At 32.6% G+C, this 27,740-nt stretch overlaps 1 protein-coding gene across 2 annotated transcripts in view; it reads right to left on the bottom strand.

Annotated features, from left to right (window-relative positions):
* The window catches only part of Ac78C (adenylyl cyclase 78C), a 757,610-nt gene that overhangs the window by 34,976 nt on the left and 694,894 nt on the right, over positions 1 to 27,740 (bottom strand). For both annotated transcript variants that reach the window (XM_072525847.1, XM_072525848.1), the window contains 4 exons: positions 26,905 to 27,141; positions 22,556 to 22,653; positions 6,924 to 7,736; positions 3,963 to 4,200 (listed from right to left, as the gene is read on the bottom strand). In XM_072525847.1, the coding sequence (XP_072381948.1) occupies positions 3,963 to 4,200; positions 6,924 to 7,736; positions 22,556 to 22,653; positions 26,905 to 27,141 (1,386 nt within the window). The remainder of the gene's footprint in view (positions 1 to 3,962; positions 4,201 to 6,923; positions 7,737 to 22,555; positions 22,654 to 26,904; positions 27,142 to 27,740) is intronic.

Raw genomic sequence — 27,740 nt, 5'->3', positions numbered from 1 at the left:
TGTCAGTTGGTTTTGGCCATTCCTTAATGGAATCGATTTTTCCCTTATCCACGGCCACTCCTTCTTTACTGACTATATGACCCAGATAATTGACTCTACCTTGAAATAGCTGGCACTTCTTGGGGTTTAGCATCAATTGGGCAGCTTTAAGTCGATTAAAAACGTTTTCTAAATTCCTCAAATGATCTGCGAATGTCTCTCCTAAGACGATTATGTCATCCAAATAAACCAGGCATGTTTTCCAAGATAACCCTCTCAACACATTTTCCATAAGCCTCTCAAATGTCGCAGGAGCATTACAGAGTCCAAATGGCATAACGTTGAATTGCCACAATCCAGATCCTGTGGTGAAGGCTGTCTTTTCTTTATCTACTGGGTCCATTTCTACCTGCCAGTATCCAGACTTCAAATCCAAAGTAGAAAACAATTTACTTCCAGCCAATGTGTCCAATGTGTCATCGATCCGAGGCAGAGGATAACTATCTTTCTTGGTAACGTTGTTCAGCAAACGGTAATCCACACAGAACCTCGTCGTTCCGTCTTTCTTCTTAACCAGGACCACCGGAGAGACCCATGGGCTCGTAGAGGGTTCTATCACCCCGTCTTTCTTCATTTCCTGAACAATCGTTTCAGCTTCCTCTCTCTTCGCCTGTGGTAATCGTCGAGCTGTTTGACGAATTGGCTTAGCATTACCAGTATCAATTTTATGCTTAACAACGGTAGTTCTTCCCGTCTTTCCTCCTTTCGGTACGAAAATATCACGATACTGCCGAAGAAATTCCCTTAATTTCCTTTTCTCCATCTGATTTAGAGACTGTCCTGCAACTGCAACCATTTGGTCGAATTTGTCGTTGGAATTATCAGATGTTGTCGCCTGACGGATTATGGATGTCACAGGTACACAAGTTCCTACTTTTGTCTCTTGTCACTGGGTAGTCACTGGGTAGTCATTGACATTGATAAGCCTCACAGGAATTTCCTTAGCCAAAGTCACCAATTCCTTTCCAATTATGATTCCACGGCCAACCTCATCGTCGTGGTTCCAAGGCTCCATCATAACAGGTCTCCCTTCGTCTACAATTCCCTGTAGTCGCGCTACTATGATCGTTTCGCTTCTCGCAGGCACGACTGTATCTTCTTTAATGGCTGCTTGCACAGTGTTGTCATTATGTGGATGGAGAAATACCTCCTCGTTGCCAACTTTGATTACCTTATTCTTAAAATCCAATTGGAATCCATGCATATTCATTACGTCCATTCCTAATATAACATCCTCTTCGATGTCAGCAACTATAACAGTATGGACAAACTTTTCTGCCCCAATTCCCAATTGTACCTGGATTTCTCCATGAATGTTGGCATTTTCACCTGTAGCGGTCCGAAGTCGTAACCTCGTTGGTAACAGTTTCTTTCGGCTGTTTATAACTGTCGGGCGTATAATGGTTCTGGTCGCTCCGGTATCCACCAACAACGTATGCTTTTTACCATTTATGTCTCCATCTACATATACACTATCTTCACGACATTTCAAAGAAGCTATTAGTATGAGAGGGTCTTTGGAGAAGTTCTGGGTCGAAGCTGCCCCCCTAAGGCTGACCCGTTCTAGTTTTCCTGATGGTGAGTTTCTTGATTTGCGTCGTACCTAGGGTGCTTACAGGAGCTTCGTACGTGTCCTATTTCGCCACAATTCCAGCATCTGATGGTCTTCGTTTTCTTGTATGCCATGCTTTTCATCATATTAACAAGCTGGTCAAGTTTATCTTCATCTCCTTCCTCTTTTACAGTTCTAACTTTACTGTACCCGCCAGAGGCCTGCGTAGCTGACTCGTATTCGAGGGCGGCGGATAAGACATCAACCAGCGTCTTGTGACGAGCTAATCGTAGTGTTCTCTGCATTTCATGATCACGAAGACCATCAATAAACGTTTGAACGGCCAACTTTTCCATCATGTCTTCGGGAGCTGTTGGATAAGCATATCGTACTAATCTGGCAATATCTACCTCATATTCTTGAAGAGCCTCATCTTTCTTTTGTCTTCGATTTTTAAGCTGCGACTGATATACATGCTCCAAATGTTCGTGGCCATATCGCATATTTAACCTCTTCTTCAGTTGTTCGAAATCATCCGTCTCCTCTACTGCTATGGTCTGAAGCACATCTAAGGCATCTCCTCGAAGAGCGATAGTCAGGTTTACAGCCTTTTCTTTTTCAGACCATCCATTTGCTCTTGCGGCTGATTCGAATTGTTTCATGTAGTTGTTCCATGATGATTTTCCGTCGAAAGTTGGGACTTTAACATGAATAGAACCTCCACTTCCTTCAAATTTCGGCCGTGTCTCCAACTTACATTTCGTCTCGTCTTCTTTTATCTCCACTGTAATCGGATTGTTTCCTCTCTCTGCTGTCCCTGTTTCCTCCAGCTTCTTTTCCATCTCTTTCCATATCTTTTCTTCGAAGGCCAACATATCGGCAGCAACTTGGTTTTTTAACGACGACATTCTATCGTCGAGGGCAGACATCTCAGAAGTGACTTTAGAGATTTCCAAAGAGATGTTAGCAGAAACTTTGCTTTCCAAAGAAGAAATCTCGTTAGAAACTTTGTTCTCCAATGATGCGATGTCACCAGAAACTTTGTTCTCTAATGATGCGATGTCACCAGAAACTTTGTTCTCTAATGATGCGATGTCACCAGAAACTTTGGCTACATCACCAGAAACTTTGGCTACATCACCAGAAACTTTCGAAATCGACGAGAGGACAGCATCTTCAAATATATAAGTCTCTGGATCTAGTCCTTCTTCTAGCAAAGCGTTCTTTAGTCGTTGGACTAACTCAGCCTTTTTTCCGGTAGAAGCTAATTCTCTGTCTTCGAGATGTCTTCTTAAATTCGTCACTGTGAGCTCATAAATCGTCGTCATTTTCACAATTTATTTTATATTCACTTGTATTATTATTATAAGTCTAATTTATGTTCGATCCCACTTCTGACACCATTTGTTGTGAATTTATTAAAAGGTTCAATATTTATAACACTTACGGATTTAATTTATTTCTTTATTTATATTAACTTATCTGACAATAATTTATTATATCCGTACGTAACAAATTCGCGAGCGCGGGTCTTGAGAATTAACTGTCCTTCCATATAAAAATGTTTTATTTTTATACATAAATCGCCGTTATCTCGAAAAGTCCAAATCATTCTTGAGTAGACGGCGAAACGGTAAAGGCAAACTGGATTTCCCTCGCATCGGTTCTGGAAGGTCGCTCAGGTAAATCGAGGCCTCTCGTAAACTCTACAACATATTAGAATAAAAACATGTTACAGGTTAAAACTATGACTCATATTTTTACGTAACACAGTGTTCTAGCTGGAAATATTTCGGAAACAATTAATTTAGAACCAAATGTTTTGGTTAGTTTGAAAAATGCTCCCGTTACATCAGTTGATGTTGAACGAAGTTTTTCCATATATAAATATATGTACTCAGACAGAAGCCACAAGTTTTTGTTAGAAAATTTTGAACACCACTTGGTCATTTATTGTTACCATAATTCTAAATAAGTTTATTCATACTTAAAAATGATGTAGTTACTTAAAATAAATGTAAATCTTAATGAATAGTAGGAAATATTTAGTTATGTACACTTTTTTTTTTAAATAAAATTGTTACTATTTTACGATTTTTTTATTTATTTGTATGCATATTTTGTAAAATATTTGCATATTTTCGGGTAAACACGTGCATATTTATGCGCATATTTTCTACATTTTTATTTGCATATTTGCCGAAGTCTAGTTATAAATAATTTAAAACTGAGAAAAACGCAAAATAACCGTTTTCAAGACTCAAAAACACAAGTAAAAAACATTATTTTTGAATTCACCAAGGACCTCAATTCAAGTTCAAACCTTGTTTTATCATTTTCCTATAAATACCTAATGATAGTAATATATTACCTCACTATTTCTGTCGGTAGAAAGAAAATGCAATGCAACATGATCGGGGAGAATATTCTTCAAGAGTTGTGCGTTATTGTGTCTTGTTTCTTGCATATCATTCAGTTCGCTTTCAGCTTGTTGTTTCCACAAAAAGTCCAGTCTTGATGTAACCTCAACTAATCTTGCATGATAAGCTACCATAAGAACAAACACGTTGAGAAGAATCATCATTTGAGCAGAGAGTGGAATGTGCATTCTGAAATATGTAAAGCATACTTAAATATAAAGATAATAATATTCGATAAAATACCTATTTTATTTAAATTTTAAAAATGTGGAATGTTTGATTTATTGCATTAATTTTATGTTTCAAAATGCATTCTGAAATATGTACAGCATGCTTAAATATATAGATAATTATATTCGATAAAATTATATTGTAATATAAAAATAATTGTATTATTTATACAATTATATTACTTAAAATATTGTATTTAAGTTTTAAAAATGTAGAATGTTTGATTTATTATTCAAACATATGTCCTTATTTAACTAACCTAAGTCAAGTTGCAAGTTAAGTAAGTAAATATCCTATAGCTTTTTGGATCCCCTCTTTTTCTTTTTTAAAGATAGTACTAAAATATTTTAACTCTATTTTTGCGGTATTCTATTGTGATATGTGATTTTAATTGATTTTAAATTGTTCAAATCTCTTAATGATTCCGATACTTCTCTTTCTTGAGAGTATAGTTGGTTTTTGTTCTTCTCGTTCATTATCCTTTAATAAATAAAGATTGTTTTCCTCCAATAGAGAATTAGAGAACAAATAAAAAGAGACTCGACAGGAAATATGAAACGTAAGAGAGAAAAATCAATAAATAACGAAAGAAAACCAAAAAACTAAAACAAAAGATCGACGATATCAAGAAGAGGTTAAAAGAAACAAACAGTAGAATAGAATGGTAAGAACGGAAAAAAAGGAAAATATTAAGTAATGTCAAGATTGCAAATATATATTGAAGATAAAGAAGAATTTAAAGAAGCTATGAGATTTACGAATAATAGTACTTTGTAAATGCATATAAAGGTGAGGTTAGCATACAAATTAGGAGAAAAACCTGATTGGTAGAAATCGATAGCGAATAACAAAAAGAAATGCCTGTAGAAAACAGAAAAAGCTTTTTTGTAAAGCTTTATGTAAGATTTGCTTTAATTTTAATTTAATAATAAATCTTTTTATATTTTTTATGTACTATAAATATAATTAGTCAATATCTTCTTATAAGTTCATTTGTCTCAGCCAAACTCATTTTTCAGATTTAATTCTAAGATAAGACATTCTCACACCTGAGAGACTGAGCTAGATGAGGCCTAACAATTGGCTCCCAAAGAAAGTTGTGAGTTTCACCCATTAGCACCCACCGTTTCTGATGGGTTGTTCGATGGTTACAGTAACGTTATAGATATCCCATATTTGATATTCTTCTTAAATAGCTATTTTATTCCAATTTCTTTTGATTTAATTCATTTGTTAACTTTGGGTTTTGTTTTATCATTTTTATTCTAAAAATAGTTGGCGCTCAACTTTTCGATCAACTAAATATTCTGTTTAGACATTATTCTTTAATTTAAATTTTCATTTGCTTATTTATTTTTTGCATACCGCTTGTATTCAAACCCCGTAGCTAGCTTAAATAGCGACAAAGTTTATTCCTCTGTTAGCATTTCTCAACTTCCGATCTGTCATGTCAAGTTTTGCTTTTAATTAATGGAAGAAGGGAAAGTTATTTTCTGTATTTTTTTATCTATTTAAAGTGGTGTTATAGTTCATAAAGCTATTTCTGTTCTTTAGTCTCACTTGAGGTGAGTATTACAAATATTAAGTTGTAAAATTGATAATTGTTTTATAATATTCCTTTTTGACTTGTTTTTAAATAATACGTAAGTTTTCTTTACGACTTAATTAATGGTACTTAATGGTAATTAATGGTAATTCGTTTAACAAATTTGTTTTAATAATCATTAAATTCATATACATATTTGTATAAAATATATTCATTTAATTCTCGTTGCCAACTGCTAATTTTTTTTTATATTCGTATTATTCTAAAACTTCATGTCAATGTAATATACAATATTTATGCTGTTGTTAACACGAGGAGCCTTATTGTAGTTTTTATTTTATATTGGACTCTTTTGTCCCTTTTTTTGGTGTGACACCCAAATAACCACATAGTGCACCACAAATGTGACAGACTAAAATATCATAGCCAACATCTCTATGGAAACCAATAACATATCCATGTAAAAATTTCCATGGTAACCAACAATATCTCCATGTAAAACCTCCATCACAAGCCAACATAATTATGTGAATATCAAAACTACATACAGAAGTGGCAAAAATATATAATTGCCATCATTTTTACTTTTTTGTTTGTAAAGGTTTAGGTAAGATTTGCTTTTGTTAATATTAAATTCTGTTTCTTTAATTAAATAAATATGATTAGTTATTATAATCCTTTATTTGTCCTTACCAAACTCATTGTTCAGATTTGCATTTAAGATCAGACATAGCTACACCTGAGGCAGAGCTAGTCAAAGCCTCAACAATAAAATTGTCATCTCGCGTGTCGTTTTATAGTTACAGAGCTGAGGTGTCATTTTATTGTTAAACAATTGGGACCTAAGGCTATGGATAGTAACTCCACTCTTACATATTGGTTGTTACATTGTTACACAATGGCGCTCAACGTTGATGGGTAGTTAGATTGTTAAAGCTGTTTACAATCTTTATAATTCACCATATTAAAGATAAAAATATAACGTACTGACCAATTAAGGTATAAATATAATACGGGTTTACAAAACTAAACTCTATTAGAACTCTATTAGGTATTGGATCCTTGCAACAGGTGAGTCATCCTAAAAATGTTCTATCTCTGTAATATATAAAAATACCATATATGTTATACTTACTCTGGTAGACTATCATCATCAAAAGCATCAGTAAATAGACTGGAAGGCATCAGAATAAGAGTTGAATATACTAACAACATTAATAATAATAAAAGAATTTTGATGAGGTAATACAGCTTAAGAGCTGTAGCGAGAGCGATGAGGCATAAGACCCATGTAAACACTACATACTCTGGATGGTAGCAGTCAGTATCGTCTGCCAGACTTGCAGACAAACTAGAAAATTCATCTTTATTGCTGTTGTCGATCTCGGAAGACTTAAAATTATTGGCACTTAAATCTCGTCTTTTTTTCGCACTATAGTTCTGTGACACGATACCACTAACATTTTGTTTAAAATTTTTAAAGATATCATTAGTTTTGTTATTTAACTGGGACTCTATACCTTCATATAAAGTTTTCTTGCAGGTTTCATCACATGCTACATTTTTATCAATGTTTACCGTAAAATTGTTATTCACATTTGCTTGTACGAGAAAGTTAACAATAATAGTAGGGTTTGAAACGTTATAACTGTGGTGTATAGTCCGTGACAACGACAGAGTTGAAAAATTGGGACCACTGTTTTGATCAGTTAGTAAAACTGTTTCACTAGTGTAGTTAAAGTTTATTAAGTTTAAAGAGCTAGTCATAGCCATAAGAATGATCACTCCACAGATGAAAGCGGTTCGCCGTTTTCTCTCATGCACTAACGTGGAAGATATTTTCCTTAATGCTTCTGGCAGTTGTTGAAATTCTTCCGCCATTACTAAGATTGAGGTGGCGACTAAGATCAATGTAGTCAAAACTATGCAGATTACAACCAGGTTGATCCTACAAAATATAAAATAATTTTTAAATTTCATAAAATTAGGTATATACAATTTATGGGATATAGATTAAAAAATATTATGTTATAATATACTGAAATTTAAATTTGAGGCATTTATATGTTATCTTTTATTCTCCCATAGCCTCCCCTTCACATCTGCATCAACGCTCACAATGAAGTGTTATTCGCTATGTGCAAGTTCCGGAGAGCGACACCTAGTGGCATAAATCAGCGAAGGTGTTAGCACTACTAATATTTTAGCTTAATTACTTTTATTAACTTATATTAGATGCAAATAAAGTGACTTAAACTTGTTTATTTAATACAATAATTATTGTAATATTTATATTAATAATTAACTTGCAAAAATTTTGAATTGATTTTTAACTGCAAAAATTCATCAGTATGTTTTTTTACGTTTAGATTTCATTATTTGACATTTAAGATTGAGATTATGAGGTTATTAAAAGGTAAACATTGTATGTAGTAAATAAAATTAATTATTAAATTGCAGTATTTCTATTAATATGGATAAAATAATAAAAACTGGATTCCAGAAAATAAATCATAAAATACCTTTTTACCCAAATATCATATCCAATGTAAAATACAATTATTAATTGCATATCATATCAATATTTTGGAGCGATATTAACGCCCGATTTCATAATGACAACCTAAAGTACACTTTAACTAATGTTCAGTTTAGACTAAATTCCATAACTGTATTTTTTTATATATTTCCTTTTTCTTAAACCTTTCAAAGAAACATACATACCAATGGTTTAAATAGTCAATTCTTTTCTGTCAACTTTTGAGTGGCGTAATCCGAACTTGAAGAAATATTTAGAATTATTTAAAACAAAAAAAAAAATAAAATTGTAAACAAACTTGAACCACCATGATTATTATTGAAATTTACACTTTAAAGTTTACTTTTAATTCAATGTTCACGTCAAACTTATTAATAAATTGGGCGTATGAATGCAGAATTTGGGTTATCTTACTTATTTCTGGTTTATTATGATATAAATCCACTTTTCTCGTTGAATTAATTTGTGCTTAGAAGCTAAAAATCGATAGAACTTGAATTTACTTTTTTTTGTTGCATTTTTACAATTTATAACACAGCATTTGCGAAGTCCCATTTTCGTCAATAACTACTTATGAAATATGCTAACGAAGTTGCAAGATCTCACCGCTGCACGCGCATACTCGTTTCTCGTATCCCCTCCAAGTATTTGCACACAACAAATATACCCCACTGTAGAAAGAGTGCAAATAATAAAATAGTACTTTGGGGGCCATTCTATACATAAAACTATTAATTTCTTTATTACAGCTTTTCAAAATAGGCCAGCACCCATAAAAAATTTGTATTGGATAATATTCATCAATTTATAAAGTTTGGCTATACTAATCGCAGATTTAAAAACTGCTGCTCATCGGATCAACCTCGTGAATAGAAAATTGTTCAAGCACTAGAAATTAGAGAAAGTGCCAGGTCTGTGCATTGACTGAAGTGACGTAGTGTTCAAGTAGACAAATTGCCAATAAAGTTGACTTAAATGAAAAAACAGTGAGCAAAATTTTGAAAATAAAAACAACTAACCTTGTTATAAGTTGAGATAACCAAAAAAATATTTCTTGATGATCATTTTAAACGGATAGAATTCTGTGAAATTTTGATGGAAGAAATCTAGTGAAAATAATAATTTTTTAAAATGTATTTTGTTTACAGACGAGTTTTCTTTCACAATTCACAGGCAACAGAATCCATCCGTTGTACGTCATTGGTCTTGTGTCTGTGCGTACTCAGTATCCACACAAGTTAAATTTTTAGATTGGAATTTTGGGAGATGATAATTAATATTGGTTTTTTTGTCAGAAGGAAATCTAAACGCAGTAAAATATCTCAAATTACTTCAAGAAATCAAATTCTTCCTGTACTTCAACATCTTAAAATCAACTAAACCCTTTAAGCAAGCAAGCAATTTAATTAAACCTAGCCTGTGAGACATGTTCCTCTTTGAATTACGTTCGGGTGTAACAATTCATTGGAGCGAGCTGTATTAACTCGAGTAAAACAGGAGTCACTCTACCTCGCTCCAATGCTCTAGACCATCCCTTCCCCCTTTAGCACTCTGATGCGCGTTTTTTGATTTTTTTTGTTGGCCGAAGAATTTTTTATGTTGTTTATTGATTTTTTTTAATGGGATGTCGTGGTGGAAGGTCTTCGTTGTTGGGGCCTACACAGTGATTTGTGTTAATCTGAATTTGTAGAGCTATGACTGTCCTGTTTATTTCCTAAACCCTTTAACGCTCTCTGGAAGCTATATATACCACAAGCTATTACGGCTTATTTCGACATCAGACTTTGATTGATTGCTGGTAGGTATGAATGCCGAAAACCTGTATGCGGCGTGGCAACTACGTGATTTTCACAAAACTGGTATAATAAGCTACCAGCATGCCTTTTGCAACAGTATATGTAAAAAAAATTATGTTTTTTTTACACGTATCATTTGGAATAATTGGACAAAAGTTGAGGGTATATGTCAAGTGTACTTTTTTCATTATTTTTAACTAGCAGATAATTCTTTAAAAGCACTGGAATAGTTATTACAGGAATAAATATATTTTATAATAATTCTAACCCCCAAAATGCATTTTTTTTTTATTTATTCCGGCGTAGAAACAATTTTTATTCCTTATTTTAAAATGTATGCCACTTATTAAACAATATTTCTACAAAATTAAACAAAATTTCTATAAAATCTTGTTGTTTGACATTAACACAAGGTAAATATTTTTAAAAATTTTGAGGATTGTACCAAACAAAAGGTTATTTTTTTATAGACCAAACCAAAAAAATCTCGAGTTCGTAGTTTACGCACAATAATAAAATTTTTATGGATACATTAAAGCAAAGTTCAGGATGTATTTGCTACACAAAGTTCTAAAAGACTTTAAATTATCTTTTTAGGTCTATTTTTCATTATAATTTTACCATTTATGTTTTTTAGATGTCTCAAAACCGACCGCTTACAGAAGCTGAACTTCAGTATATAGCGAACCATCTATGTAATGAATGAAGAGTATTGTGTTTTTTGAGAGGAAAATCCTCAGAAGAATCTTTAGGTCTTATCACGACATTAATAGCAACCAATACCGAATAAGAACAAGTGCTGAGGTCAACCAGATGTATCGAGCGAGCGATATAGTCCAAGAGATTAAATCCCAACGTCTAAGATGGGCTGGCCATGTCCATAGACTTCATAATAACCGCCTTGCCAAGCTAATATGGAAGGAAGCCCCCACAGGAAGAAAGCCCTTAGGACGTCCACGAATGCGATGGAGAGACAATATATGGTCAGATCTAAGAACAATGGGGCTACCCACTGACCCAACTATTATAGATGACCGTTCAAGATGGAAGCAAGTTGTGCATATATGTGGCTAAACACCCCTTTAGGGGTTACGCCGCTTACGCTCTCTAGATCTATGTTTTGAGGTAGATCAGTCCTCATGTTCCTTATTTAATTTTCTCAGTTATTTTTCTCCATTGTGTCCTATCTCTGGTTTTTCCTTTCCACTGTCGTATGCCCGCCTTGTTGAGATCATTTACAACTTCTTGTAACCATGTAGATCTTGGTCTTCCACGTCTTCTTTTGCCAGCTGGTGTCCATTCCAATATTGAGAATATCGTCGTAGTTGATCCTGATCTCCATACGTGTCCTAGCCATTTTGCTCTTTGTTGTTTTATTTTACACACTATATCTTCCTTAATTTCTTCCAGTAGCTCAAGGTTCGTTCTTTGTCTAAATTCATTTTCATTTATTTTTATTGGTCCCAGTATTGCTCTTAGTATTTTTCTTTCTTGTATTCTAAGGTTTTCCTCTTGTTTTTTTGTCATGCTGAGGGTTTCGGCTGCATACATCATCGTCGGTCGAATTATTGTTTTGTATACCTTCATTTTCGATTTCTTACTCAATAGTTTATTTTTTAGTAATTTCTTATTTGCATGGAAGGTCTTATTTGCTGTAATAATCCTTTCTTTGATTTCTGTTTCTCTTTCTCCATTGTTTGTTATTAATATTCCCAAGTACTTAAATTTTTCGACTTCTTCAAAAATGTATTCGCCTAGTCTAACCTTTTTGTTTTCGAAGTTTTTATCAAATCTCATTATTTTTCTTTTTTCTTGGTTTATTTTTAATCCCATTACTTTTCCTTCTGTTACCATTTCATTTAACATTTTTTCCATTGTTTTTCTATTTTTTGTTATTAGCACAATATCGTCAGCGTATGCTATTATTTGTCCTTCTCTAGTTCTAAGGGTACCTTTGTTTATTTTCCTGACGATGTATTCCAGGGCAAGATTAAACAGGGTTGCTGATAACGAATCTCCTTGTCTAACCCCTTTATTTATGACAAATTCTTCTGTGTCTCCTACTTGAGTTTTTATACTCACTACAGTTCTACTCATTGTCATTTTTATTAATCGTCTTAATTTGTTTTGTATTCCCATTTCTTTCAGAGCTACCATTAATTTTGATCTTTTTATTGTATCAAATGCTTGCTGAAAATCTATAAAAAGCAGTTCAATTTCTATTTTATATCCATGAGCTTTTTCCATAATTTGTTTAACTGTATGTATGGCATCTGTTGTAGACTTTCCCTTAATAAATCCGCATTGATAGTGTCCTATGATATTCGTCATAGCGTTGGTCAGTCTTCGATGTATTAAGGTCGACATAATTTTATATGCTGTGTTTAATAGCGTCAGTCCTCTGTAGTTATTACACATTTGTTGGTCTCCTTTTTTATGAATCGTGATAATTTGTCCTTTGTTCCATTCTTCCGGCATTTTTTCTTCGTCCCATATGTCTTTTATTAAATTGTACAGTTTTTCTTTTAATTCTTCACCACCATATTTTATAAGTTCCATATTGATCCCGTCTGATCCTGAAGATTTACCATTACGGCTGCTATTTATAATTTCCTCAACTTCCTCTTTTGTTGGTCTTTCTAGCTGGTTTCCTAACATCATTGTCTCTTCTTCTACGTTTTCATTTAGGTCTTGATCTTCTTGCTCTGTTAATAATTCTTTAAAATAGTGAGTCCAAATTTCTTTATACTCTTCATCATTTTCTGATACTTTTCCATTTTTATCTTTTATGCCTTTTATCTTTCCTTTAAAAGTTTTGTTTTGCTCGCTAATTTTCTTATAAAATGCTTTTGTGTTTCTGTTCTTACTTTCTTTTTCTATTTCTTTTATCTTATCATCTAACCAGGCACGTTTAATTTTCCTTATTTTTTTCTTACATTCATTCCTTATTCTATTGTATTCTTCCCTATAATCCTGTCTATTTGTTCTTATCCACATTTGTCTAATTTCTATCTTCTTTTTTAGCATGTTATGGCATTCTTCATTATACCATTCTTGTTTTTTTTTGTTTCTTTTTATTCCTATGTGTACATCCGCTGTTTCATTTATACATTTTTTTAAATTTCTCCATTCTGTTTCTATATCCTTTGTATATTTACACTGTTCCTTTAGTTTTTTGTTCATGTCATCAGCATACTTAATCCTTATGTCTGGAGCATTCAGTTTTTCTACGTACCATTTGTCTTTCATTGTCGTGTTTTTTAGAGTTCTTTTGACTTTTTGTTTTACCTTTGCAGTCACCATAAAATGATCTGTGTCTGCATGCGCACCTCTGTAAGTTCTCACGTCCGTAACCGATGTTTGTTTCCTTCTTGTAATCAGAATATGGTCTATTTGGGACCATGTTTTTTGGTCTGGGGAAATCCATGTTACTTTATGGTATTTAGGATGTTCGAAATTTGTACTAATGATAATCATATTGGTACTAGCTGCTAGGTTACATAATCTTTGACCATTGTCATTTGTTTTTTCGTGTAATGTGTGTTTACCTGCTACTTGGTTAATGTAGTCTTCCTTACCTACTTGGGCGTTAAAATCTCCCATTACCAGTATTGTGTCTTCTCTAGGTAAATTCTCCATTTCTCGTTCAAGTTCCTCATACATTTTGTCTTTTTCCTCCGCAGCAGCACTTTCAGTTGGAGCATATACGTTTATGATTGATATATTAAATGGTTTGGCGTTAATTCTCAGGTAAGCCATACGTTCATTTATTGGTTTAAATTGCATAATGTTATTTTTTATTTTTCCCATAATTATGAAAGCAACTCCATATTGACCTTGTTTTCCATGTCCCGAATACTGTAGTGTGTAGTTTTTTTTATTTATTTCTCCTTGACCTGCCCATCTAATTTCTTGAATCACTGCAATATCAATTTGGTATCTTTCTAGTTCTGAGACAATCTCCTGCATTTTTCCTGGTTCAAGCATTGTTCTGATGTTCCACGTACTTATTTTTAGTTCATCGCGTTTTTTCATTTTTCTATTATATTTTTTCCTGCTCGTCTGTTTTATCTTATCTAATCTATTCATGTCCTTTTCCTTTGTCATTTTCGTTTCCGTTTTTTGTTGTGTGTACGATATTTGTTGTTTTATCGGTTTTTTGGCGTGTCTTGGTTTGCCTTTTCCAGTTCATTCTTCTCTTTGTTCCATTTCCATATAGCCCCGTCAATATTTAATTTTTGATAACCTACTCTGGTGTTCATACCTTTTTCTTGTTGAAATTTTGCAATTTTCCGTATTTCTTGTTGGATCTTCATCTCTTCTTGCGTTAGATCGTTATTGATGTATATTTCTGGCTTTGATGCCCTTAGTTTGTTTTTGTTCTTCATGATTTTAATTTTTTCATTTCTGTTTTTTAGTTTTACAAGACATGTTTTGTCGCCTATTTTATAAGCATCTTCTATTTCTACTTTAATGCCTAATTCTTTTTCCACGAAATTTGCCATAATCTCGTTGACTACATTTGGGTTATTTGTATCCATCGGTAGACCCTGGACAATAACATTGTTAGCCTTTCTCTCTTTCTCGAGCTGTTCTACCTTCATTTTCACTATCTTTAGTTCCTGCTTCATTTCATCATTTTCCTTTTTTAGTTGTTGGTTACTTTGTTTGAATTCATTTATTTCTTTTTTTAATTCTCTGAGGTCATTTCTATATTCTCGTTGTTCTTCTTTTATTCCTTTTACCTCCGTTGTTAGATGTTTTGTTTGATCTGTTAAATTTTGCATCATTTTTAAAAGCTGATCTATTTTGTTTTCATCTTTCTGTTGTTTGGTTGGTGTTCTGGTAAGTTTCTTGCTCTTGTTGAAAATATCTTCATCATCTTCCTTTCGACTTCTTTTTTTATTGTCTTCTGAGGTGTAGTCATCATCGCTATCCATTTTTATTTCTTTTTTATGTATTTTTTACTCTATATTATAGCAAGCGGTAAGTTCTAGTTCTCCGGTCAACCCGTCAGAAGCTCTAGAACTTCTCAAGCAATAATTGAGTATGAAATTTAAATTTATTAAATATTTTATTTCTTCTAAATTTTGTTTATTTAGTTAATATTATTAATTAGCGGATTTCCTTTCTTGGATTTTTGAAACTTTTTGGATAACCGGCAACGTCGCATTCAATTTGATCAAGACTTGTCTTCTTATCTGTTATTAAAAGAACTGGAATTTCTAAATGTCGTTTTGTTTTGAATACAATAAAATGTTTTAAAACTTACTTACAGGTCACTTTTTGCCAATTTTCTTTGCACTGCAGAGAGTTTATGTCCTCATACAATTTTTCACGTATAGTTTGGATTTTATTTCTCACTATTACCTCAAAAATCGGAATAAACACTGGTAAAAATGTTTAACACTTTTATTTCGCACAACGCGCTGTTGCCTCTTCCAATTTAGAGAAAGAAAAGCTACGAGAAGAAAAAGAAGAAGATTGTGTTTCCGAATTTGATGGCGATGAGGATGCGGACGATAATTTCCATGAGACAAGCTCAATTTTCAGGTGATAAATTTTAAATTTCTATTAATAATTTCTATTATTTTCAAACGAGTTGTTTTTGGCAATGCAGTAACAGAATAAGCAAGACTTCATATAATCTTCTAATAACCTGTAACGTAATCCTAAGAAGCGTCTTCTAGGTAAGTTTAGTAATAAGTATTTTACATATATTTGAATGCCATACCGATTGGGGTTTTTTGGAATATAAACTTTGAAAAAATTGCATCGGTCTTTATAACTTCATAGCATTTTATCAATTGTAATGTGTTCGGAAAGTGAGTAATTTGAAAACGACTTGATTTGAAATCTTCAAAAATTTTCCTGATTGGGACATTATACAATTTCTGCCTGTTGACTCTAGTTGGTTTATCATTATATCGAATATTTATCAATAAAAACTTTATTTGTTTAAGTGACGAAAAATCTCCACACCTAACCCATCTGTTCTTCTAAAAAGATCCACTAGATATTAATGACTAGTTTTTAAAACGCCCAGTATAATAGGTGCAGCATACCTTTTTTAATTCCGGAATATCTGTTTTTTAGCTGTTTGATTGGTTAATAAATAGGATTAACATACATAGATTGATTGGTGTAATAAACTATGCTTTCTAATAATGTATCAGTAACAAAATTAAAATTTGTAATGTGATTTTCTTATATTTCGCTTTATGTTTAACACCAGACATTCATATTATTCTATTTATGGAGCGTGTTTTTATTGTGTTTTTTCGCGACTATGATGTTTGTTCCATACACCCCCTTTTTTTGGCAATAAATCTTGGTTCTCTGAAACTTGAACCTTTGGCTAATTCCATTTCTTTTTTCACAATTTTATATTTACTTTCAAACTCATCACTGATATCATTCGAACTACTGGCATCATTATCTAACTCGATATCCTCAAGATCTGTTTCAACTTCTTTAAATATGGTAGCAGGTATGAACTCCTTCTGGATAGTCCTATCAGAGGAACTAAATCAATCTCTGCGGTCCGTAGATTTCAGGTATTTCCTGACTTGGGAAATTAGTACCTGATAAGAGTCCTGAATACCAGGGTCAGGAATGAAGTCAACAACGGCATCCTTGGCGAAGAAGAAAGTCTTCACAACGGTTTGCAGGGCGGAAGTGGCAGTCCTCTGGTTTTAGGGTTTGTATAATATCAAACCTGGAAATCGGCAACTGAGTCTTCAGTATTTGTATTGAACCGAAATCATCTAGACCAGAACAGTCAATACATAATAGTACCCGGTGCGGTGGTAAACACCTAAACGTGTACACAGCGGCATAGAAAGCCAAGGGAATGACGACTACACTATTTTTCCCAGGAATGTCATTATGGCTGAGGAACTAAATAATTGCCCCGGAAAATACATAATGTAATAAATGAGATGAGAATATAGCATATAATAATTTTGGGTATTAGTAAAATAAGGTGACCCGAATCTGGCCAATGCAATGTAGATAATCATGAAGTATATTATGCAGGAGAAGATTATCATCGTAGGATTTATAATTTCTAGGGAGGTTAGAAAATGGGTTATCGCTGTATGCCAGGTATCTGAACGAGTTCTAATGCTTCAGTTGAGAGTGACGCAACTTCTGACTAGAAATACTAATTCTGTTTTGGGCGGACAAGAAAAATTATAGATATTGCTTTGTATCAAAACATGAGGTCTTTTAGTTTTCGGCAAATTGGTGCAACGGTAGTTTTCTTTACGGTAATTTTTAAAACTAAAAATAACCATGTCCGAGACACTTAAGGTGTGAGGTCACATGTTGATCCGGTGCTTAAAGAAAGAACCTTAGGCATATGAAGGAACACGGCGTTGACACTAGCTAGATCATAATATCTGGGAGATCTGCACTGCTCGAGGGAGAAGTGATCGCAACTAGAAAACTACCAAAAAGAGTAAACCTACAACTTCGTCCATATTATAAAAGAATATTATGGTGGAATTTACGAAACTAATATATTGGGAATTACAATAGCGGTTATCTTCAAAAGCTATCCCTAGAGAATAATGTTTAGTGATAAAACATATAGAAATATTCAATATTGGTTCAATGTTCAATATTAAATAGTTGCAATTTAATAATACATAAATCTATCCACATGTGTAATGTAAATTGCCTATGTTCTAGGGAAGATGTTATTCCCAATATTTTAAAAAATATAGTTTTTTTGCTTTGAAGTTGTGTTAGTTTTTGCTTTATTGAAAATTATTTTAAGCAATGAAAGACACTTTTGTATACTAAAAACAAATTAAGCTGTAAATTTGTATACAAGGTACCTCTTTAAATATTTTCACTATTTATAATGATTACCTATCTTATATTACACAAATTAAGATAATATTAAGACAAATAATTAAAATAAGAATATTTTATCTCTTTAATAATTATATAGTCGATTATAATCTCACCTACGTGTGGATTTGTTTGATTTAATATTCTTTGTCATATATATTCTAGGGTGAATTTTTTTTATTTAGGGGCATTTTTCTTACTTTTTCAGACGTTTTCTCATATTTCGTCTTTTCTATTCACATTTGTATTTATATTCCTACAATGTAGGAATATAATGTATCAATTTACATAGTTTTTTATTTTCACTAGGAGTCAATATAAAATAATTTTCACAAATAAACTGTCGCCTTTTTGGACGTAGCGTTTAGAATTATTATATAGAAATAAAGACAACAACTTTTCAGAAAAAGGAATTAACACACATAGAGCAGACCATGGAATAGATCGAAAAAGAAAAAGGGAAAAATAATATTGATTATTTTAAGCGGCCTGGTAAATTATAGGTTGTCCAGCGGATCTTAACCCTTAATTTGGATTTGTATCTTATAGGCTACGTCATTTTCAAATATTCAAATTGTCTATTGGCGATGTCAAACGAAAGAGGCGGCACGGTGCGGTAAAAATTTGAACTAGTGCACGTAGGATAACAAAACATTTTGTATTTATTTATACACACATGACATAGTTATAAACATTTTAAATATTATTAAATAAAGCACAATAAGGTAACAAAATGTTAAAAAGTATTGTTCTGCACCGCAATGCAGTAATTATCGATCGGAAAGAATAAGTATGCACTTTTTTCCTCGTAACAAAAATCTACAAGATCGTACATGACATTCCTTCGTTTTTTTTTTCATAAGTACATTCTTTTATTTTATTTTGAAGTGTCACAATTTTAGTTTCTTAATTTGTTGTAATTAATGTAACTAGTCTTAAATGTATTAATATTTGTTTTACCAATGTTCATATTAAAGTTAAGTTCTCCTTTTGTACAGAAGTGATCAGTAGTAAAATGTAAATATAATATTGTATAATTTAGTTACTATTAAGACATTTACAATATGTAAATATATTAAATGTCATAATAGTAACTAAAGACAAACTGCTAAGTAAGACTTTAGATTAGAAAAAGTTAGTTAGTTTAGGTTAGAAATAAATTACTTATTATTCGATCAGTAAACAAATCGTAATATTGCTTGTTTTTTATGCTAATCAAACATAAAAAAATTGTACCATTTTGGAATAATAGTGATATAAAAACAACCAAGTGTTTTATTTATATATATTTAGGAAATAATATATCATATTATATTTGCCACACAACAAAACGTGGCCAGCCTTTAACAAGGCCTCGCCTTCTTTTAAAGGTCTTTTTGTGTCTCCTATATATTTCAAAGTATCGAGCAGACTAACTTCAATTTCTTTATTTGCCATTGCATTAACAAAAAATAATAAATACAGATAATTTTTACACACAACAATGATTCACCTACAAAGATTATGGAAGCTCTGTTTTGTTTTCCTACGTGCGTGATCAGCTGATCATCTGTCAAAGCGCCCCCTATAGTTCGTTGACATCGCCAATCTCTAAAACAATTACCCACCCACTATTGTTTGTTAATTGTGTTGTCTATACGTCTACTAAACTCAGAAAGCTAAATAGTACTGCCATCTATAGTGATCAGTCAAAGCTAGTCACAATTGATGGTTGCCTAGTGAACGCCGATTAGAAAAAGGCTGGTAAGTTTTATTCAGTATTAGTGTAAAAATAAGTAGTATTTTGTTTTAATAAAGGAGGTGAAGTTGTAGTATGATGTTGTATTGTGTTTATACATATATGAATATTTATATATAAATAACCAAAAGTGATAATACCGAACCATCTTTTAAGCTATATCCTATAATCTATTTTACCAAAGATGTATAGCTTAATGGAACTTTTTTGTTATGTATCTTATATAGTTTACTTTGTCATATATTCAGTACCTATTGTGATATTGTGAAATATCTTTGTTTTGTACTTATTCCACACTTCATTTCCAATTACATTAGTAGAATTTGTTTTAATGAAACGTTTCAAAATGAGTTCGAAATGAGGTCCGAAAAAATTTTGGCATGACCTCCACCACCTTCATCTGATATGGATAATTAGAGCGATGAAGAAAATAAAAGTTATACTAAACCATCTAGAACTCAAAGTTCTGAAACCGATGAAAGTTCTGAAGTCGAAAGTTTACCTTCTGAAGTTCAAGAGACTTTTGATACATTATCAGATACATATTCAGTAGGGTAAGTGTGTATAAGAGCCCGCATGCGTATAAGAGTACGCACCTATTATTTTTAATATATATATCGCCATCTATTAAAGTAATTTTTAGGCCATAAACAGACATCTGCATTATCGTCCTAGTTTTGTCAATATGGTCGCTGCTTGCCGTTCAGATTTATAATTTTGTGTTCACAATTTAGTCAATTGACAGGTAAGCAAACCATCAGTTTTGTATAAAATAATTTTATACTGCATTTATATGAAATAGTGATTGCTTTAAAAAAATGGGATGTAAATCTATTTGTTTTCGTAATAAACGCTGACCGTTACCTATGTATAAGATTACGCAATGCGAACTCTTATACACAGTTGGGTACTCTTAATCAATTTTTTATTTATTTTAAGTTTTCTTTTTATTTTCAGATTTTAAATTCATAATGAATCGGTACAAGCGAAAAACCGATAGAAAGTTAATTTTTACTGAAGAAAACTTACGAGAAATACAGCAAAAATTAGAAGCAGGATGTAGTAAAAGAAGTATTGTGAATGATATGGGAATAAATGAGGCCACATTAAGAAAAATATTAAAATGTGGAAATGTACCAAAATCATTGGGGCGATTTCAAAGTGATATTCCAAGCGACTTAGAAACCGAATTAGCACAACAGATACAAGAACTGGATCAGATGTTTTATGGAATTACAAAAAAATTGCAAATAGCAGGATATAAATTTGCTGAATTTAATAATCTTTCTAACCGTTTTAATAGAAATCTACAAATGACTGGTGAGTCATGGGTAAGAGGATTTTGTCAGCGGAACAAATTTGCGTTTCAACAGCCAGAAAAATGTTCGATGGCTTGAATTATGGGTTTTAATAAAAATAAAGTAACAAGGTTTTACGATAACCTTAAAAATCTTTATGAACTAAGGCAATACTCTCCAAGTTCAATATTATATAACATGAAGTGCCTAATAAGTTACCCAAGACATTAGCGAGCAAGGGAAAGAAACTTGTAGGGAAGGTAGCTAGTGCAGATCTTGGACAACTTGCAACGGCTGTATGTTGCATGAACTCCACAGGTAACTATATTTCTCCAGCACTCATATTCCCCAGAAAAAGAATGAAGGAAGAGTTGTTTTTAAATGCACCATGTGAAACTCTGAAATTAATTTCTGAATCTGAATATATCAACACGGATCTTTTTTGTAAGTGGTTAATCTATTTTAATAAGTTTCCCAAACCCAGTGCTAAAAACAAAACCCTGATCAGTTTCATGACATGGATTTTGCCCCCTCCTATGTTACCTACCTACCTTTGGACAATCCAGTAAGCGCGGTAGTAGATAATACTTCAAATGGAGTCTGTGTAGAAGATGAAAATATTCATTATTTTCTCAAAACAAATAGCATAATCGACTACGTCGTCTATACGAAAAAATAAAAGAAAATATAAAACCAGTTAGAAAATAAGGTGTAAGTCGGAACGCATCACATACTGGTACTATAAAGATGACATGGTTAAAACCGGTACGGCAAGTTCATTAAAAACAAAAGAAGATAAAATAAAGCGAAGAGCAACAAAAAACTAAAAGATAAACAAAAGAAAATAATATATCACAAATAAACTGATAAAGCATTCAAAATATGGGAGAGAAAAAACGGAAATAAGCATGGAAAAACAATGGGAAAATTTTAAAAAATAATAATTTAGAAGGCAGAAGAGAAATGCGACAACTTCTTCATCATGATTGAAGCTACGACCCTAGATTATTGATTTTCCTTAGCTTATTTTTATTCGATTCTATTCTTTGAAGTTTATAGCCAATTTATCCAAATGATGTTTCTGGCAAGCCTTCTGTTTGCAAGAAAACATCTCATTATTCATCAAACAGTTTTATATTTAGATGCAACCTTAAATGTAAAAAAATTTATGATATATGTTTTTAGACAAATATCCTGAAATTTCGTCAAATGATATGAGTTCTTTTTAAAATACTATGAGAAAAACCTTGATTTTAAATTCGGCAGGCAAACTCTCTGTAAAAATGAAATCTTCTCTTAGAAGAGCAAAAAATTTTTACCGTAAAATAAAATGTATTCCGCAAATGTGCAATAACAGAACAGATATTATGGCAATTATAATAGTTTTGACTTTTTGCACAATGTACAGTTGCCTGCATTACCTATGCAGGAAATGTTTTACCTGCGTATACTATGGTTGTATGTTTTTAGTGTCCATAACTTAACAACTAATGAAGTAGTATTTTTCATGATTGTATGTATATTATAAATACTTACATTTCTGTTGTAATCGCCTGACAGACTACGATGAACAACCATATTATAAAGCAACACATCATATTTGATTTGAACATGTCTTCTCTAAGTTGACTGAACTAAACGAAAAAAAAATATTTTTTTTACACACATTTTTTCAATAGAACTTAAAATTAGAATCCACTTTATTATTTTCATACATTCTTTATAATAAAATTTAGCAAATAATTTTCTACACTCCATCAAGAACGGTTAGACGGAAAACTTAGGGTGCACATACGAAAATATTGAAGAAACTCATGAACACATCAAAGAATCGATACAAGCACGGGAAGCATTGGAACCAACTGCTATTGGAAAATGTAAATAGAAGCGTATCGTACGAAATCGAAGACGAAATCAAAATAAAAAAAGACTGCATAAAAAAGTAAAGAAGATATGTATAAAAAGTGTATGGAACTCTAGACATACTTAAAAGGAACACGATGTACAGAAGATTGAACATTTTTAGGCAACATTGGAAAATACAACAAAACATCTAGATTACGGCTGTAAGGAAAACTAAAAAATAATTAATTAAGGATAAATACACGTCTTCCTATTGGGGAATCGTCTCTTGTCGTCTTTACTACTCTATTTGTTGTCATTCGGCTTATATGATGGTTCCATTCTACTCTTCTATTTCTTACCCAGTTCTTGATAGTCTCTACCTTGCATCTACGTCATACATCTGTACTTCTAGCTCTTCCCATAGTGTCTTACCATCAATTTTTCTAAGTGTTTTCATCTCTGCTGTTTCTAACATCCTTTTTGTCCTGTCTGTGTCAGTTCCTGGTTCTGCCGCGTATGTCATTATTGGTGTGATGACTGTTTTATAAATTCTGCTTTATATTCCTTTCCCGATATTTTTATTTCTCCATATTGTTTCATTCAGGCACCCTGTGGCACTGTTTGTTATATTCACTTGATCTTTTACTTTAGTTTCCAGCTTTCCGTAGCAAGATAATTGATGCCTAAATATTTAAACTCCATCACTTATTACATTATCTGACCTTCCAGCTCCAATTTACATCTTAGTAAATTTTCTTATATATCCATGCATTTTGTCTTTTTTTTTTTGGGAAATTAACATACATACAAAAGTACTAGCTACTGCAGATGCTTGTTTTGGTCTGCATGTACATAATGTCTTTTAAAAACCTGTCAAAACGTATTTATTTGGAAGAAGTTATACATCGACAAGAAATTATAAAAGTTTATTTCTGAGAAAAATTTAATTCACTTGAGTGTCAAATAACTGAGTTAGTTTATTTAATAGCGGAATTAATCAATGTCCTTACATTTTACCGAAATGTGTTTACACAGCAAAATAAAGAAACAACAGATTAATCAGCACACTGCTGCAACGAAGCAAATACTTTTGCTAGGATTTTGCAAGTGTCAATAAAAAACTGAAAAATTCGCCAAATGAAGAATTGCAATACAGTTCACGCTGTAAACACAACCAGAAACAGAAATAATTCCACGGCTCAACAAAATGAAAAAATTTGGTGTTTAAGAAATAACGAATTTTAAACATTTTGATGCTGTGACTTCAAAAAAGTCTTATTTTTTTCATAGTTTTTTTTTTAATCGATTGTATAATTTTAACTTAGCTCGGAAAGACATACGTAAAGGTACGTGGAAATCACCAAGACAGACTTACAGTAAAAATAGTAGATCATGGTATTGTAGACCCTGTTCGCTAATTGTAGAATATTCGCTTGCAATTAGATTCGTCATAACTAATAATATATTATAATATTTTTTGCTTATATTAGTAGTTTTCAGGGAGATTATCATTACTCTCACTATCACTGCTATTGTCGCCTGATAACGTAATCACTACAGATTCGATTATTATCAACATGAACATCTAACTCACACATTCGTTTTTCAACCTTCCGTATATGGGAAATAGCATTTTGTCATGCTAATGGCGTAATCTTATCAATAGCAGTATTTAGCAGACGCCTCACATCTTCTATTTTAAAAGTTACATTATAACGTGCCACATAACCCTTTGTTTGTGCCCAGATTAAGCTCAATTGGGTTCAATTCGTAGTGATATGGTGGCAGTCTTAAAACAGTAACACCACGAGTACGGGCCATTCCATCCACTGCGTAATCGATATGATTAGGGCGATGTTGTTTGATTAAACACATTAACTCTACCCTAACTGCATTCTCATAATATGGAATTTTTTTTTCCGGAGCCATTTTTTCATTTTATCCTTTCGGCTGTTGGAAGTGGGAATTTGTTCACTCCGGCAAATATGGTAATATGCATTGTCCATAACGATGACGCAGTTATCTTCAACACATTGCAGAACATATTGAAACCACTGTTTGAAACAATCTGCATTCATATACTCATGGTAATGACCGGTTAAAAAAAATTAAACCACTGTCTTTTAGAAAGCCACTGTCACTTTCAATATGGGTTACTATAAGTCGCTGTCCTTTACCTGTCGGTTCTCGGAATCCTTGAGATAGACCTTCAGCAAAAGCTTGCCGACTTCTTGTTACAGTAATGTCAGTCCACACATTTTTAATAGTATGTCCCACATTTTGACCGAAAATTCGTCTAAATAATAGATTTTTTTATTTTTTTTCACGGAACTCTGACATTTTACGCAAATACTTGCGACTCCTTGTAATGATTTTACGTTTCTCTATCAAAGCTGAATTCCTGTTGTACTTAGATTAGCGTAAGTAAATTCCAATTTACGTAACTGCTTACGCAAAGTTACACGACTCATTTGGAGAATTACTTCATTAATTTTTATTGCAGAAAAGATTTTGTCTGGAGTAGAAGTTTTCTTATTAAAATAAAAAGTATAAACTGTACGTCTTATTTTTGAATTGTTTTGCTCATTAAATTCAATTGGTTTTCGACCTCGTAGATGTGTCTGTGGGACCTGAACTTCACCCGAGTAGATGACGATACTCCTGTCATACATTCACAACGACTTATTGCCTCCGCCTTGTTGTTCTCAAGTACTTGTACACATTAGACACTATTTTTATAGCTTGAAGTCTTAACTGTTTGCGAGAACTTTTCACATTTGTACTCTCCCTGCTAATAGTAGGTTCATATACTTTTATTTAATTAAACAATGTTTAACAAAATCAATATATCGTTAAACATAAAGGCACCTGTATACTTCTAACACACAATGTACTTATAGCTCTCTTCTTCAAGTGCCATCTCCGCGGCGGAGGTCAGCAATCATCATAGCTATTCGGACTTTTGAGACGGCTGCTCTGAAAAGTTCATTTGGTGTACATCCGTACCACTCTCTCAGGTTGCGCAGCCATGACATTCTACGCCTCCCTATGCTTCTCTTTCCTTGGATATTTCCCTGCATAATTAGTTGGAGCAAGGTGTATTTCTCTCCACGTGTAATATATCCGAGATATTCTAATTTTCTTGTTTTTATTGAATTTAAAATTTCCATTTCTTTGTTCATCCTTCCCAGAACCTCTTTGTTTGTGACGTGTTCTGTCCATGATATTTTCAGAATTCTTCTCTACACCCACAGCTCAAATGATTCCAGTTTTTTCATTGATGTCGCATTCAAGGTCCAAGATTCCATTCCATAAAATAAAGTCGAAAAAATATAGCACCTCGCCAACCTAACTCTTAGTTCCAGTTTTAAATCCCTGGTACATAGAACTCTTTTCATTTTGTTGAAATTTGCTCTAGCCTTTTCTATTCTTATTTTTATCTCCTGATTGTAATCATTTGTGGAGTTAATCATTGTTCCCAGGTATGCATATTTGTCCACTTGTTCGACGTTGGTTTCGTTTATTAGAAGATTCTCGTTATTTCTTCGAGTTTTCGATATTCTCATAAATTTCGTCTTCTTGACATTCATTGTTAGACCATACTCTTTTTTTATACTTATAACTCTGAGAAAACTAAATATATACTGACAATATACGCACTGTTTCTTCGCTACTAACACGCTTCTTAATAACAATTATTGCGATAGCTAAACGATACGGAAAACCCAACTGATCACGCTCATGAGTCATGTCACTTATTAGTTGTCAGACTGTAGGAGCAGGAGATGTCTTTAGTTTAGATAGAACAAGATGAAGGAGAAAGAACGGACTACCACACGATAGATACTATGATGATGTACATATACATATAATTTTCTAGAAAAATGAGGCCCGCACGTAACCATAAATCGCCTATGACCCTATAAAAACTGACTGTGCTCGTTTTTGGAGTAGTCAAAAGGCACTATAAAAAAAATCGACCAAAAACAAATTATCCCTAATTTTCTATACTAAATAATATATAGCCTACAGGAACTTACCTGATGTTCCATTTCAGTATCAATAAATCGTAGCGTCCATGGATTCACGTTGGCATTTCTCATCCTTTTGTTACTTTCTATTTCTATACTATGATCAATAATATCGTCGATTTGTTCTGCAGCTGAGACAAAAGTAGAACCCCGCTTTCGGTATTTTGCTTCAATGGTATCAAACTTTTGTTTATATGAGATATTATCAGATTCTTCTTCTAATTCAGTGGACAATGTTCTATGTAACTAAAACAATATAAAAAGTAGTAATCAGGTGATGTTTTTTTGTGATGAATAATTGAATAATGTGATGACTATTTTCTATTACTGAAAAGTTTCAAGAGAAAATTAAATCTTTTGAACAACATCAATATGTGATTGAATAGAAAAGTAGAAATGATATTTAAAGTAAACTAATATAAAAAAAAATAATGACAAATTTGGTACCCAACCAGAACATTAGTAGTGGTGGGCAATAAGTAGAACTCGTAGATAAATATAAATACCTAGAACATGAAATTATGATTGGCAGAGATAATCGGACCCATGAACTAAAGAGAAGAATCGGTCTTGGGTGGGTAGCATGTTGAACATTGAGAGAAACTTTTAAAAGTGAGTTACCTATATCCCTGATGTGAAAATCTTTGATCAATGCGTCTTCCCAGTGTTGACATTCGGAGCAGAAACACTTAGTCTAACAAATGCCTCGGATACTAAACTAAGAGTCACATAGAGAAGAATGAAGTGATTCATGTTAGGAGTAACTCTGCGAGACAAAATAAAAAATGAAGAGGTCGAGAGAAGAACCAAGGTGACTGACGTCATCGAAAGGATAGCCAGACTAA

The sequence above is a fragment of the Diabrotica undecimpunctata genome, chromosome 3 (genome assembly GCF_040954645.1).
Source record: "Diabrotica undecimpunctata isolate CICGRU chromosome 3, icDiaUnde3, whole genome shotgun sequence".
Lineage (NCBI taxonomy): Eukaryota > Metazoa > Arthropoda > Insecta > Coleoptera > Chrysomelidae > Diabrotica > Diabrotica undecimpunctata.
This window is presented reverse-complemented; position numbering and strand designations above follow the sequence as displayed.